Below are 17,670 nucleotides of genomic sequence, written 5' to 3' on the forward strand. Positions count from 1 at the left end.
CATGCTGAAAGTAGATTAAAACTCTTTTGATCCTTTGATCTGTATTAAAAAGATTTGTATTTTAAGGATGGGTAAGCAATTTCAGCCTTAAAACTATTTTCTTTCTAAATGGTGCACATCAATCTCAGGTTAGAATCTATAGTTACTAGCTAAGTGTTAACCTTCAAACAGCTATGTATGGTAGAAACCAATGTAAAGGTGTAACAACCTTATTTCAATGTGTACTGTTCGGTTCCAAAACAATAATGTTTTCATATGACAAATTCCCCTGAATAAGCGGAGGAGACAACTGCGAAGTGCATCAAGAATAAAGATGGGGATGGCTAAATGTACATATTCCATCAATAGATAAATTATATGTTTTTTAAACAGTGTAATAAATTATGCTTTTTGCATATCATGTGTAAAGTTGTGGTGACTTAAAAGTCCTTTTTGGAATAGAAAGTACACATGTGAGTTAACCTTCTCTCCACTGCCAAGCAAACATATGGCCAGAATCGTGAGCCCATTTCCTTGTAACAATGTCCTGAAACCTTAAAAAAAAATAGAAGAGAACAAGAAAAACAATTTAAAATATATTTTTTTTGTTGCTGTAAATCATTTTTCCATTATAATAATTTGCAGCAGTTGCTGTGATTTTCAGGCAGAGTATGCTTTCTTTTCTCTTTGCTCAATTTTGTTTTTGGAGATCTGATTTTGACTTCTGATATGATCTCTATGTTTCATGCTCACACAATGCTTTTCTTTCCCACTTGTCTGAGCAGAAAGTAACACAAGTGGGTTTTGTGTTCTGCAAAACATCCTCAGATAAAACACGAAAACGCTGAAGATGTTCTTTAAAGGGCAAAGTACATCTTGAAACTGAATGGCATTGAGTTCTCAGAAACATTGCTAGATCACTTCAAAACTTTATTATTATTATTATTATTATTATTATTAATAACAAAAAAAAAGCATTTTTATAACGCCACCATATTACACAGCACTGAACATTTAAAGTAAAACTAAACCCTGTAATACCCGCCTGTCCCTGTTCGGCACCACCATCTTATTTCCTTCTTCTTTGCTTCCTTGTTGAGACCTTTGCCTATCTGATTGGCAGGGCCAGGATGACATAACACAAGCGTGCAGGAGTTCATTAAGTTTTGGCAACTGCAGGGGAAGCTGGGGTGTGCCACCTGGTTAACATCAATCAATGCTGAGCTGAGCGCGATTTTCACAGCTCAAGCAAGGAATCCGGCAGGAAAGAATACTTTTTGCAAAAGGGACATCACCTGTCTCTTTTTGCAATAAAGCCCTTCCTGGTCAAAAAGTCTAACTTTCTAAATATCCTTTTAATTCATCTGTAGACACAAGAGAAACCAGAAGGCAACCCATCTAAAGTTACCATTGTGCCCAATTAAAGTTTTTCCTCTTTCCCCTACCTATAAAAAGTGGAAAAGTTACATTTTTTCTTAATGGTGCCAACATTGTCCTCTACTTCTATGGGACTGTCTTGAGTTGCTGCAGCACCTTTAAAGAAGTGTATTAGTTAATTAATCTTTGCATATACTGCTCTGTGTACATATGAAGAGCAATTCTTACACAGAAGAGACATTATACAGTATGTCTGTAGTTTTGTGATTTTTGCATTTTAACTTAAAGTTCAACAGCAAAAATTCTTTATTCTCCCTCTCCTACAGAGAAGTAAAGGATTGGCAAGTATACCCCAAATCCCTGCTCACTTTCATCTTCAATGGTGTCCATTTTTATTTAATCACAGGAATAATTCTGAAGCACAGAGCTACTCAACCCAATACATTTCATGTTATAAGCCTCTTTTCCCTTCAATGCTTCTAGATCACTGTATTCAAGTGTCAGGGATAATGACAAAATGGAAAGAGAAATAGAATAAATTTGTTTCATTTGAGGTTGAGATGGACTCTTAAAGGGCCAGTTCAACCTTAAGTGATATTTTAGCTATAGATAGAGACTAATATGCTAGTTTTAGGTGTTCCCTCCTGTTACATTCTGTATAATAGAAATGTAATAAAATATCCAGCAGACAGATTGAAAAGCCTTCATGATAATCATAGCTGGTGTGCAGATCTGGAAATTCAGCACAAAGATGTCACCAAAAGACCAAGAGATAAAAGAAACTGTCATCAGGTATAATTTGTAAACCAAAGTTTCTCAACCTTTTCAACATGGGGAAACCTTTGAAATAAGTTTCAGGTCTTCAGGTCTGTTATAATTATTATACCCACAGATCACAGTATATTAGTGTGGAGATCAGTAGGAAGAATGCCTCCTATATTGGTGACCATTTGGAAGAATGTCACCCTTACACATAGCCAAAAAGATCATTGGGGTCAGTTAAACTGACCTGATAGCCACAAACTGATCATTGCTTGATGATCCTTTATCAACCACTGGAGTACCAAAGAACCCTGGATGAGAAATCCCACTCTTAAGCATCTACCAAAAACTGAAAAATGAATTTGCCTGGATTATCGATTAAACAGAGGTGCCATCACATGCTCTATAGAGTGTTGTGCACCAGTTAGCTAAACCACCGTTTCTGATAAATGTTTGCTCTGGCATACTGTACGTGTAAAGATACCAGGCAGATGCCAGCCATTTCTTAGTAATAATGCAATGTAAACAGATAGAACTGATTGGCTGTAGGCTAAGTGTACAGTGGCTGCCAATCCATGCCCTCAGCTATGGGAGAGTTGGCCTTCTCTAAAGCCCTGGTCATATGGGTCGGAGTGGTTCATAAGTAAGGATGGACAATATTTGAAAATGTATTGTTACAGTTTTGTGAAAGTAGCTCATTTTCAAAAATAGTGATATTAAAAATTCATTCGCCATTCTATAGCTAATTTCAAATCCCAAAAGTTGTAGAGAGAGATACGAAAGAACCCATGGGAGCATGTTCTAAGTGAAAAAAGTTTTTTTAATAGAATTTAGAATATATGAGAGCTAAATAATTGTTGAGTAAAAAAAAAATTGAAAAACTACTACTTTTAAAAAGTTTTTCACTTGTTTTTCCCACCACCCTAACAAATTTTACCGCAACACTATTGCAATTAAAATTGTAGGTGCTATATGGTCTTTTTCACAACTAATTCCTACAGGGGTTCCTCATAACCCCAACAATTATGGTAACAATTCTATGTTTGGGGGCTTTTCAATTAGTTTGCAAAGTTGGATTCAAGTAAGATAAAGTCAACTTTGCAAAAACTTCTTGCCCAATCCTAATTGTGGGGCTCTACTGTCAGTTCCACCCTACTACTGGAGATGCTAAAATGTTGAAAAATCTATAGGAAGCATCACAGTAAAAGTATCCAGCCAGTATTTGTTTCAGCAGATTCCCCTTGAAGGAAAAACAAGTTGCTGAATCCCCGTCATGAAAAAATGTACATCTACACATCCCAAACTTGATCTTATCCCATTTTACCCATGCCCTTGACTTTTCCAGTGAATGCACCCACATTTGTTTCAAAAGGTGTAAAACCAAGTAACGCAAATGCAGCCTTTCATATTGAGCTTTACCACTCTACCACACATCATAAAAAAACCCTACTTGTGAAGTAATTTTATTCAGAAGACCATACGTTATTTTTGTAAATATTTGGTCCAATAATGTGTGGAATTTGGCTGATATTATGTGTAATCTGTGGTAACAACTATGGCCTCCATAGTTGTCGGATCACAGGTCTCCTCTGAACAACATGCACATGGTCAGTGGTCATGGACTTAATAAATTCTTGTGCATTGGCCCCCATTGCAATTTCTACTTTTTGGTGGTGTAAGTGAACTGCTTCCGGTACAATTATCTGGTGGGTGCCTGCTGTCTGCTGCAAGGAATACAATGTCCACGGTGCTCACCAAAGCCACTCCTCATAGTTGTGTGGTCTGAAGGACTTTGGCCATGGCTGTTGGACTTAGCTGGCACATAAAGCAAGAAGATGATTTGGGGAAACTAAAACTTGCACCCTGGAGGGGAAAAGCCAAGCTCTGTAGCAGCCTGGGTAGGACAGTGAAGTCTGAACCTGAACCCTGGCAAAACACTGGGGTAGATGACAGCTAAGGAAATTGGGGTGTAGATTTATACTAAATAAAGTACCGTATTTTTCGGACTATAAGACGCACTTTTTCTTCCCCAAAACTGGGGGGGAAAAGTGGGTGCGTCTTATACACCGAATACATGTTAAATATAATTAAAAAAAATCATACTCATCCGATACCGCGATCCCGCGATGCTGCGTGCTTCTTCTCCTCGCTCTCCTCCCGGCTGCAGCGCATGTCTCCTCCTCCTCTGAGCGAGGAGAAGCCGACACGCATACCCCAGCGATCCCATAAGCAGGCTGATCCAGAGGAGGAGGGGACACGCGCTGCAGCCAGGAGGAGAGCGAGGAGAAGAAGAAGCCCACAGCATCGCGGGATCGCGGTATCGGGTGAGTATGATTTTTTGGCTTTTTTGGCACAGGGTGATCAGAAGGGGATACATTGTGTTAATGTATCCCCTTCTAATCACTCTGTGTCAATGTATCCCCTTCTGATCACTCTGTGTCAGAGTGATTAGAAGGGGATACATTGACAGAGTGATTAGAAGGCGATACATTGACACAGAGTGATTTTTTAGTATTCTGTTCAGAATCTTTTTTTTCTAGGTTTTTCTCCTTTAAAATTGGGTGCGTCTTATAGGCCGGAGCGTCTTATAGTCCGAAAAATACGGTATAAAGGTAGATTGAGGAGAAGGGGAGGTAAAGTTGAGACGCTAAGTTCATAGGGGATGGTTTGGAGATTGAGTGCAGTAACAGAAGGGGTGCATGGGGATAGCAGAGATAGGAGGGGTAAGAAGTACTGTAAGAGGAGCATAGGAGAGCTATGTATACATTGACAAGACGTTGGAGGTTTTATTCTGAGATGTGGAGGTCATAGGAAGAGGAAGGGCACTGCTGGAGATGTCTTTCTTTTTGCACCAAAATGGCCCAAAATGACCCTGGGCAACACCAAGCGGGGACCTTCTTCTTTAGTGGTCACCAAGACTTAAAAAAAACTCCATGCCTCATCAAACCAAAATTGTTCAACCTGCAAAAACTCTAAAAAAAATTATCACCTATGAGCAAATATTTCCTCCTGAATCTGTACAACAGATTTTTAACTAAAAAAAAAATCTGGCACAGCAGAAGAATGTGTTTTGGTATTTCCTTGCCAATACAAGAAGCCTTTTTCAGAAGGTGATCTAAAGAAAAGCTGCTTGTTTTGGTTTTATCCAACATTTTTATTTAAATCAACAAACTGCATTTTGGCAGAAAAATGATCACTCAGCATATGCTGGATATTTCTGTTCCAAACTCTTTAGAAACAGTAGAATTTGAATGTTTTAGCATTGTTTTTGATAAATTCAGTGAAAACCATGATATTGCCCAACTGTGTCTTTGGGTTAGGAATGTGGATAATAACTTCAGTGTTACTGATGACTTTCATTTTATTGTCTTGTTTCTCAAGCAGGGTTCTGTGGAACCCAGGAGGTTGCTAGGGGTTCTTTGATCAATGAGCAGTTTGTGTCTCTCTGGTCAGTTACCATTGACACCAAATTTTATTTTTGGCTATCTGTACGGGTGATTTTCTTCCTAATGGCCAGCAATGTAAGAGTAATTCTTCCCAATGACCACCACACTAATATACTGTGAGCTGTGGATATAATAATTATAGCAATGGTTCCCTTAAGACCTGATGTTAGTTTCAAGGGTCTTCCCCACATCAAAAAAGAAACACTGTTTGATTGGCTTACATGGCATACATAATAAATTTGCTTTCTAAACTCTAATGAAAATTTTAATTAATTATTTCCCAACACTGAGTATGATGGGTTTGATCATAACAGATGAATGTCCTCCTGTGGTTAGTGCAGAATGGATCTTCAGCTCTACTCTCACATGAGGTTCCCACGTTATTTGGCATTCCCTGTTTTATTTGCCTGGAGGCTCTATGCTGATAAAAAAGAATGAAAGAAAACCAACGTGGACAAGGTGGTTATAGTTGTTAACTTACTTTCAGCCTTTCCACCACATCATCACTAATTTTTAACTACTTGTAAAAGAAGTAGATGCTAAAGGGATATTGTTTTGCACACAAATGTGCACTGGATAAGCAAAGATAATTGCACTTTGGTGATTTAGAGCTTTTATATTAGCTGTTCACATGTTTTAGCCATGGTCTAATACACAGCCTGAACAGGATGAATAGTGGCTGTTAGACATGGATAAATATGCTTGCTTATGTCACCTGTCAACTAAACATACTTAATCTATAACTGCACTGGGTTAAATGTGAGCTGCAGCCATTGTAGAGTGCCTAAAGAGCATTCCAACTTCATTATAGCAACTCTTTTTTTTCCCCTGATTTGGAATGTCTCTTTTTTACAACATATTCCAGGTAATTTTTGCTTGTTTTTCCTCATTCTCTTTGGAGACTCACATTGTTATATTTATATTACACCACATGTTCCTATAGGTATTTTATTATATTATATACAGAGAAACCGCATCTAGTATCCTCCCAAAAACACCACTTTCCCTTTTAAACCACCGAAGTAATTCACAAAATAAGATATTGGTTAATGGCCCATAAGCATTTTATTAGAAACAAATATATCACTTCTTTAAGAACCAGTAATACAAATCACCAAAAATACCAAAAAATAACTAAACATACATTAACTTTCACATAATCCTAACAATAACCAACATTTTGCAGAAATTTTGTCTTAATTCTTTGGTTTCTGGACCTTGAGAGCTCTTCCCCTCTTCCCACAGGGTTTGCATCACCATAAATACACATGCTCCTAGCTCAAACCATAACCCTGCTCAGGAATCTTAGTTACCCACTACACTTATACCCCCTAGCATTCCAATTATATCTTTACCACCATCCACAGAAATATCCACACCAATGCCGGATCTCCACCTACTGATACCACCATCAAACCACCTTCCATTGAGGACCTCACTGCCAGCTCCTGACCTTTCCCCACAAATGGGAGGGCCGGTGGCAAATTTTTCCTTCCCCCTTGCCACCAAAAAATTTTACATCCCATTTCCCTTTTCTTCCACTTTTAATAACTTATCCCACCTATCTCTCACGTCACTTCCATCCCTCCCATAAACAATTCTTATTAACCCCCAACTGTCTTCTCTCTGTCCTCCACAGTCATGCAGGCCTTTCCCAATCACTCCTCTCGTCCCTTTGTTCCAGGCCTGACTTTATTTAGTTTTTGGTTGATATACAGAAAAAGTAGTTTATATTATCATTGTATCATACCAGCTGACCAATTAGTTAGCTAATTTTACTTATGGCCTCTATTAGCATTATAAAGTGGTATTGAAGACAAGATGTAACAAGCATTTTAAAGGGATATTGAAGATAGAATGCAACAACCACTACTACACTATATACATTTTATTTCTATCCTTACTTTGTAGTACAACTAATATTAATATGATTTTGGTGTGTTTTCCATCATAAATCTCACTACAATCCATGGCTGTACCTGTGAATTCCCTTGTCTCTACACCCTGTTAATGGTTGAGAAAATTCTTTGAGAAGCAAGAGGTTCTGTGTAATTTTTCATTTATATATGGTATGTGATCAAGATCTATTGTGAGTAAAGCTTTTTAATGCTTTTTGAATAAGCTGAGCTACATACAACATATAGTTTGAAGTATACTTTTTGTTTTTGGTTGTGTTGTATACTCCTTTTCAGAAAAATGCTCTTAGCCCCTACACTCATGAAAAAGCAGTGTTAACTGCGAAATGCATTAAGTGGGAGCAAGAAAGTAGTAAACTTCTCTCTTGTAGTTAAACTTGTATACAGTATTATGTGGGACACTGCTATGACAAACAATGTTTGTATATGTTTTAACTTTAATAAAATAATCAACATTTTTGTTTTTATGATGTTCCAAAAATTCCTCTTATAAGTAGCCTGTTACTAAGGTACTTATGTGTGTGTATGGTATTCTACAATGTCCAATCTGGCCCTTTACCTTAAGGTTGCGTGCCAGAAAAAGCAGCATCACATGTTACTATGCATATTATAACATTTCTCCCCTGAAGATTACAAATGTCTTTGACCCCTGTACTAGGTATAGAATATTTATATTATGTCAATATGGATAATATACAATTTCTCCCATTTGGACCCGTGTTCTAGGTATAGAATATACAATTTGAAACACCTAAAAAAAACAGGTGCTTCCAACATTGATAAGAAACATTTAAAAATTCACAGCTCAGTTCCAACTTTTACATGATAGACTGAAATCTAAAGCTTTGACATATTTCCCTAATATTAAAGACATCATTAATGATAGCTCTGATGCCTGTCAGGAGCAGTGGTGTTCCATCAGAATACAAAAAAAAAAAATTCAAGAGCTCAAAATGTGTTTTAAAAACTTTGCTTCTTTGCTTAACCTGACACCCTTCATGACTTTACTGACAATTCCATTTGAATTTCGTATTATCAGCAGTGGCACAATCTGAGATCACAACGATCTGAAATACAACTCCATACTGTGCAGTCAGTGGATGACAGTACAATCACTTGTCTAACAGAGCAAAATATTCCACAGCCCTGGAAATATCTACTTGCTTCATCACTTTATTCTATCATCACATTTCACACATTATGTAAAAGGGTGGCTATCTCTTTTATACAAGGAAAAAATGTGATTTGTTACTTTTTTCTTTTTTTGGAGGTCCCCTTCTATCTTTAACATCCAGGCAGTAAAGAGCTAAGGGGAAACCTGCAGCCTCCTGGGATATTTGCGTCATTTATTCCAAGAGGCCGTAGGCTGCTCCTTCTGCGCATGTCTGAGATTGGATATGCATCATCAAGGTGCTTTCCTTTAATGCAGAGGTCAGCAAACTTTTTTGGCCACTAGGCCATTTCAGGGGTAGGCTGGAGCACACCAGGTCAGACTCTCTCTCGAGCCCCGCCTTAATGGCTCCGCCCACCACCAGGAATGCCCCCTGAAGGGAAATCCCTCTCCTCCGCAATGCATACGGAGGACAGGCAATGTTCCCTATTTACCCCTGTGGCAGAAGTGTTAACGTCCACTGCAGTAAATAGGGAAGAAGCCACAACACGGAGGCTCAGGAGTCGCATATGGCTCCGGAGCTTCGGCGACCCTGGCTCCGGTACTTTGTCTCGGCTCTGCTGCCGGGTTGCCGGCCAGCATTAGGCCGCATTGGCCAGGGGGCATTGGGCCTAAACAAACTACCAGTTAGGCCGTATCTGGTCTAAAGGCAGAGTTTGCCAACCCCTGCTCTAATGTAAATAAACAAGTGCTCAATCTCATGCTCAATCTCTTTACCCGATCTTGCACTGTTCAGTCAGGAAGAACATGGAAGAAGGCGACATTGCATGGAATGGTCAGCCCTGGAAAGAAGAGAGAAGCCAAGATAGTGCAGGACATGCTGGGAGCGGTTTGTATATGAATTATTTTTTTTAAATAAAAGTTTCAGCAAAATGGCTATCTGTGTTTGACTATACATATATTCATAAGCATAACTTCTGTGTAATGGTATAAAAATCAGAAAATAAGAAATCTTACAGATGTAAATACTTCTGCAGACCAACATTGTGCTTTGTCCAGCCTGTCCTTTAGTTGCTCAAATATATGGCATTGGTTGCTCAAAAACCCCATTAATGTCATTTTTTGTTTTTTTAAATATTGTTTTTTTTAAAGAAGTCAGTGATGAATTTAATGATCTTGTTTTGCACATATAGGTGTGCTGGCTAAGCAAAAGTAATGTACTCCAGTGATTTAAAGCTTTTCTGCCAGCTATTGACATGTTTTGATGTTCTAGTGCACAGCATGAAGATGAACAATAACTGCTAGACCCGGGCATGCTTGTTCTTGTCATCTGTCAACTGAATGAGTTTAACCACTAATCACTGCAAAGGAAAAATCATCCTACGACCTCTTGTTTTTTTGGTTATCAGTGTTGGTTATCGTATGAATGTGATTATACTTTCTGTGGGACAAATAAAAAATAAAAAGAAGCAGGTTTATGGATGGAATGTGCAGAGCTATGTTGTGTTTGCCCCATCTTGTACCATATTTAGGTAGTTGGCGGACAATATGAATTCCCAGAAGTTGTTCTGACATCCTTTTTTAAATTTTTCCAAAAGCTCCAGCCTTTTCCATACTTCTAAGAATATTTTCATAATTCATGTTTTTGTTTTTTCTTGTATAATGTTTTGCATTAAGCAATTTGTAATTATACATTAAGCAATTCTTTATACAGCTTTAAAAAATAGGACATTCTTATGTGTGCATAATCGAACATGTTCATTTATATCTTTATTTGTCTGCTGAATTTAAGTAGAAGTTTTATTGTGGGGCCTGTTGGCCATGTGTAGTTTTGAGAGCCACTGCATGCTACATCTGCACCGTTGACAACCCCAATGTGCATAGCAAAGTGCACCACAAGACAACATATTTTTCCATGCTGTGTGCAAATGCATGCACACAATCATTCCCAATCACTCCCAATGCAGAAACATTTCATTCTGAAAAAAATTGTAATGGTACACTTATCTTGCCGCCTTTCATTTAATCAATAGGTGATTGCATACGTGCATATGTGGCTCTAAGCTTCCATGATACAAAGGACTGGTTACCAATGAAAGGAGTGGACCAGGGACAATTTAGTTGGGAAGATAAAAGATTGATAATATTGGATGTCCATCAGCCATGTATAAGCTGGGAGCTAACTGGCTTGCCGCAGCTTTTCATGCACACTATAAGAAACTGACTGAGTGCCGTGTAATCAAAGTAAGCAATTTCAGTACAGGAGAGAGTTCAACTTTGATATCTACTTTTATATGTCACGTAGTGCTGACAGTTTTTATCACCTCTTCCATACCTTCACTTAAGGAGGATTATTTATTCCAAATTGTAATATAACGGTCAATCAATGGCCATGTAGTGATATTGTATACTATAACGTTTGTATTATTAATGTGGAAATGGCTGAATATATATATAACACATTACGTACAAAGAGTAACCATCAATGTAATAATAATTCATAGGGATGACAAAGGTTACAAAATTCCCATAGGTGCTGTGTATGATTGAATTAGATGGAGCCGATACCCCCAGGAAAAGCTTACTTTACTCATATTGCTGTTAGTTTCTTCCTATTACAGAACATTTTATTGGCAAAATCAGGAAACTTCTCATTTTCTCAATATCTAAACATTTGTAAATATCATAATCAACCAGAGATAAGTCACATATGGTTGCTTATATGCCATGCCTGGAGTGTTAGCATGGGAAATCAGGTCTATATTCAAAGAATAAGAACATTGCTTTTATAAATTGACATTATTTGCAGATTCTGTCTCCATAATGATTACAAGCTCAATATATCTTTGCTTGCTTGGTGACCTTTTTGGCCCCAGTTACTGTGCATGGCCTGTTTTACTGCAGAGAAGATCAGTGCAATGCCATTTACATTAGACTCAACCCCAATGCACATTCCCAATCTTTCACAATGGTTTTGCATTAAAAGGTTTATAGGAACCCTGTACATTTTTTATTTCTTCTTTTCTGTGTGCAATGGGTCTCCCTGCTGTTCCCTGTGTATTCTATACATTCTATTTTCTTCCTGGGAATTTACCATTGTTTTAGGTAAATTGTGCACATTATACCAGTGATTTTTATGGTATTCTGTAACCCATGTGTCACTTACCTTTCTTTTCTTTACCTTCTTTAGTATATATTTGTAGTATTTAGAAATAAACAACTGGAACCTATCTTTTAACAAAAAAAGAGTCATAGCTAGTTGCCTTCTTCAACTGGGTAGACAGGACATAAATTTTACTCATGATCCACTTCCAATCCAATAAAATAATAAAAAATTGGATCGGTTGTTTAAGAGCAAATTTGTCCCTGTGTACCCATCTAGGCAGAGAAAAGCCCAATTCTCTTTTCTTTTTTAACCTTTACCAACATCCTTACCCTGCAGTTATATTGTTTGGCTCAGAAACTGGACAAACATGTGATCAACACTACAGATAAGCAAAACTGAGTTTTTTTCATACTCGAAATTGCATTAAAAATTAGTACCGTTTAGGGGAAAAGTAGGCAAGTTTAACACCCAGATTATAAATCTGCATCTGCCTCCCTTTAACCAGGATTGCGTTTTTTTTATTTTATCTTATGTTGTAAATCTACTTGTCAAGGACTCTCGACAGTGCCAGTTTAAAGCTACGTACACACTTCCAATTATTATCGTCGGAAAACAAACGACGAACGTTCCTGCACGATATATATGAACGATCGTATAGCACCGATACTGCACATAGAGGTAACGACACGATCGTTCGTAGATATTGTACACACAATAGATACGATCGTTTAAGCGATAGAGGAACTATGTGCACGACAGGAAAGTGAACGGACGTTCGTTCATCACGCATGCTCTGAACATGGACGATCAACGAACGACCGTACACACGAACGATGTTCAACGATCGTCGTCCAATCCGATCCGCCGGTCCGGTCGTTCGTGTCCAGCGACTTTCCTCATTCGTCGGCGTCGTTGGTTACTTTTTTACGAACGATTTTTTGCCCAATCGATCGTTCGTCGTTCGATTGGAACGATAAAAATTGGAAGTGTGTACGCACCTTAAGAATTGAAGGAAGGTAATTCAGCACTCTTCCATTATCTTTAAAGATCCAGATACGGACAGTCAATACTAAGTGTCCATATCAGGTCCTGACTGTGCCTCCTCCAGGTCTTGGGGATTGCTTGCTCCAGTGCAGCAGATTCACCCATGCTGGCCTTTCCCCATCTCTCCCCGCTGGACATGACCTCACTCACACTGGGCAGCCAATATGTCCATATACGTATCCACATATGAAAGACCCAATCTGGTATTAACAAAGGTATAAAAAAGGTAAAAACTCAAGACTTGATAATCACATGACTGCGGTTTAGGTGAGTAAATTGGTAATTTTTGAAAAACCAGAATCAATGGTGCTGAGTTGTCTCTAGCTGTCTAGCGCCTCTATGGATAAAGTGGAGAGAGAACATTAGAGGGGATCAGTTGACGGACATAGATTGCAGTGTTGGAGTTCATTGTGACTTCAGGAACCAACTCTAGGTGAATATACCAGCTTCAGAAGGTATAATTTTCATTAATTATGGTTAGTAGGTAGAAATGATGGGATGGTAAGATGGGTTTAAACCCATACCGTGTCAAGGAGTAAGGGCCAATACAGACCCATGCCGGCTCAACCACAGTCCCAAACTCACCAAATTATGGGAATGTAGTTGACAACAAGAGTGAATTGGAACAATTTGGGTACCATGCTGTAACAAGACTGTGGCATTGCAAAGGTTCCAAAAAGCAGCAAATTGCTTTTAGCCCTGCGGTTGCTTTTGGAAGAACGGCCTTGCATGAAAATATGTTACCTATGGTGTGGATGGGAACTCTCGGTTGGCATTTGTTTCCAATGGGGGTACGAAAGCGGCCTAGCCCTTAGGTTTAACGCACCCTAGGAATTTTAAAATGAGTGCATTCAGAATTGAAGATATTTTGATCTCTAGGGTGATAGTATTACATATTGAAAGACTGATCGAAAGACAATTGGGCTTTTCTTTTTTCTTTAACAAAAGTGAAGCTTCACTGGTTTATTCTTTTCAATTCAATATCCGTCTTTCTTGCAAAAGATACAATAAATATCAACAACAACTCACTTAATGAAGGCAATAACTTTATTTATAAACCACTTCTTTTTTTGTCAATGTCTTGATTTTAAAGATTTTTTTCCTCATTTGCACGAGACATGACATTATACAAAAGATGTTCCCAAAGCAAAGCAGCAAAACCACTGTGAACATTTAGCAAATGCACTGTTTACAAAGTGATTAGATGTAACAGCGGTGTTTCCCTTAGGCTGTGGGAAACACACAGAACAGATGATCTCCAGCAATCTCAGTAAAGGTCAGGGCTCTCGGAATACCTAACCTTTCCTAACCAAATTTCCATAAGTTCCATTGTGGAACATTCAGATAACATAAAACCATATTGTTGAGCTGAGCACTAAACAATGAACTGAAGCACTGACAGATGCTCATGACTTTAGCGCAACACACCAAGGCTTTCAGAGGAAATTGTATAATAAGCCAACATACAGAACAGATTCCAACGCAAGGAGGTCTTACTCTGCAAACTCTGCTATGGAATACATTCATAAGCAGTAATGTCATATATAGTGGAAAGTTTTGTTCTCTGAGCACCAATGGGTAAACTGAAAGCATAATAGACAGTCCTTCACCCTTGAAAAAGTCCACTGGACCTTCTGAGGACTTCATATGATCACCCAACTGACACAATGGGCTCCACTGCCGAAATATCGGTTTTTCCTGACTGGATATTGGAGGAGGATGGAAGGGTGTGAGAAACAAGCGACCTCTTGAAGCTTCGGTTTTCAGGCCAAGCCACCCTATATGAAGGGATATTAGACGGAAGCATGTCTTCCCTCTGGTTAGTCTGTTTTTTGCAAATGTTAAGCAAAGCTTTTAACTCCGATCGGAAATTGTCATTAAGCCAACAATATATAAATGGGTTGTAGCAGGTGCTACTTGTGGCAAACCAGTGAAAGATAAAATAAATGGCATTGTTAGTGAGAATGATTTTGCTGGAGAGAAGGACAACGTAACAGTTTAGGGGGAACCAGCACACAGCAAACAGGACCACTACCAGCATCAGCATTTTAATGGTCTTCTTCTTTTTCCTGCGAAGAGCAAAATACTGTTCCGTAGTCACATCACCTATGGCATTCCGAAGCCACAGCTTTTTTGCCACTGTGGTGTAGGCTACAGAGATGATCAGCAGTGGCAGAACGTAGAGTAGGATGAATGTGGCCAAATCTATATATTTCCAAACGAGATCAGAGGGTTCAGGGAATTTCGGGAGACATAAACATCTCATATTCCCCTCCCTGCAAAAAAAAAAAAAGAGACTTTGAAGAGTACCTGTGCAGTTACAAAGCCAATTTTACAGTAAACACCAAAGATAAAAGTTTGTTTACAATGACAATACATGATTATCTACAGTAATGTAAACTGCACCTAAACCTAAACTGCCAAATGTTTTTAGTTAGGCTGGCCTAAGCTCAAAAATTAGAGATATGCTATAATAAAGGATATATAGAAATCTTAATTGTTCTCATAAACCCTTGTATACATCATTCATATAGTGCATATCACCTTAAATCCAAACATAGTAATATAATACAAAGCAAATACATTGAATTTCTATACTGTAATGAGGTGCTTGATTTGGGAAACTACATCAACCCATTAGATATGCTAAAGTAGCCTCTTATATTATAATATTATCATATGTGATGATGCCTCTTGAGAAACATCTTTAGTATGTGCTTGATGATTAAGACCCAACGGCAGCTTATTTATAAAACTCGTGCTCAAAGGATTGCAGATTGTAAAATTTTCAGAACCTAGTGATGCTATGCTCCTAGTGAATTAATCACCTATATTTTAATGATCCTCAAAAGGAGCTCATCTGCTTATGTAAATTACTTTCATTATCTAAACTGTATGTAGAATTTGTTATATAGAGTTGAGTGAAAATTTAAATCAAGTTCATCTGATTATTGCAAAAATTTTACAAATATAAAGAATGAAGTATTGCCACCATCATTACTGGATGGAAGCAGCCGAGGGAACATGACCCAAATAATGAAAAAGTTACAGGAACACAAGCTTTTCAACGCAGCTCCAAATTTAGTTCAGCCACTAGGTGGAGTTGATGCTGATGCAAACAAATTCAATACAGCTGCTACTAGCAGTCAAACACAATTAGACATATACACATTGTCACATTGGGTCTGATTTATTAATATTATGTTCTCCAAGACTGGAGAAAATATACTATCGGGGGAGAACCTGGGTAATCCAGCAAACATGGAATGGATCTGCTCCAGGGCTGAAACAATTTGCCAACTAATAACAATCTATAGAACACCTGCATATTTTATTATAAAGTGTAAGAGCAATAAAATGTATTCACACAATAAGAAACCTACATTTGTTACCCAATCACAATATATAATAGAATATTTTAACATGATAGATGAAAAGAATTCACATCATTAAGTAAATGAGATGAAACTTTTCTAATTTTAATCATCCCAACATATGCAAGCAAAAATTCTGTTTTGTAATACTCTCTTACACAGGACAGGGTATTTTTTTTTGAAAAGTGGATTTTCACCATCTTAACAAAGATAAAATAATTATTCCTGGCAAAGAGATCATTTACTAAACTAATTGAACAATCTAAACTAATTTAGTAAATTAATCAAATAGAACCTTAGGGAAACAAATAAAGAACATATATGTCATCTTCTAGTAATGAATTATTAGTTCCTAGATTAATGTACTTGTCGGATATACTATATATTGCTTTACATAAAACAATTCCTTGAAGGCCAATAAACATGTATAACACACTTTTATATACACACAAGGCAATAGGGATATTTGAAGTCGGCTTGGAAATGTTGAACCAATGACCATGGAATGTGGTGCAAATCTCACACCAACATATTCAGGCTCAGTATGTCTTTACTTATGTACTTTATTGAATATATGTCCATGAAACCTAAATACTATGTATATTTTTGTGCATAGGGGCACAAAAATATAGCACTGTATATAATACTGGCCCATACAATATGGGCATCTAATAACATTTTTCCTACCACCCAAATCTTGATCTGGTATATTCTTGACGCATTTTATAATATAAAAAGATGAAAATAAAAAAATGACACTTACCTTTACTAGCGCTGATCGGTTGATCCCCATGGAGCTGTCTTCCATACAGTCCCGCACCTTCCCGTTTTTTTGCTTATTTCCAGCGCAGCGGAAGCACCAGCACTACTATCTCGAGCATGTGCAGAAAGAGCAGCCCAAGTCTCCTGGGATTCATGACATTACTATCCCAGGAGGCTCTGCACTCCGATTCAGTCTTTACTGCTGCGGCATCAAGACAGAAGGGGAGGGGCTTTGCTTTTTTTAATTAAAAAAAGGCATTTAATGAAAAATAAAAACAAAACACATTTTTATTTTATATAGAAGGGCTGTCTACCCTCCTGTATAAATAAAAGATTGTAGTGATAGGTCCGCTTTAATGCAAAACTTTTAATGCCATATGGAAATAGGGGGATGCATAACGTTATACTAATCTACACTGCCAAGTAGCAAAGTTCATAAAGACATCTTTCAACAAATAAGTCAGGGGTCCTCAACTATAGTCTTCTAAGGGCACATACAGGCCAGATTCTAGTATGGTTTTATTTATTTATATATTATATATGTGTGTGTGTGTGTGTTTATTTCGGACTCTTTGTAAACCATTCTTTGCCATTTCTACTGTCCAATGGAGCGATACTGAAAATGTGTACAGATCCTGGCCCTTAAAGTTGAGGACCCCTCACCTAGGACATGTTTCAGATATAAGTCTATGACAAAAACCAATGCTCTACTTCTTTAGTCTTTAGCACCCATTCTAGACTCCCCCAGTGTCATCCTGATCATAAAAAATGGAACTCATTCCACAGTTTGGAA

At 37.8% G+C, this 17,670-nt stretch overlaps 1 protein-coding gene across 1 annotated transcript in view; it reads right to left on the reverse strand.

Annotated features, from left to right (window-relative positions):
* Positions 1-13,766: 13,766 nt before the first annotated feature.
* Positions 13,767-17,670, reverse strand: part of GPR83 (G protein-coupled receptor 83) — a 30,084-nt gene continuing 26,180 nt past the window's right edge. Inside the window, exon 4 of the mRNA XM_072402661.1 lies at positions 13,767-15,017. Within this exon, the coding sequence (XP_072258762.1) occupies positions 14,393-15,017 (625 nt within the window). The 3' untranslated portion in view covers positions 13,767-14,392. The remainder of the gene's footprint in view (positions 15,018-17,670) is intronic.

The sequence above is a fragment of the Pyxicephalus adspersus genome, chromosome 1 (genome assembly GCF_032062135.1).
Source record: "Pyxicephalus adspersus chromosome 1, UCB_Pads_2.0, whole genome shotgun sequence".
NCBI classification, from domain to species: Eukaryota; Metazoa; Chordata; class Amphibia; order Anura; family Pyxicephalidae; genus Pyxicephalus; species Pyxicephalus adspersus.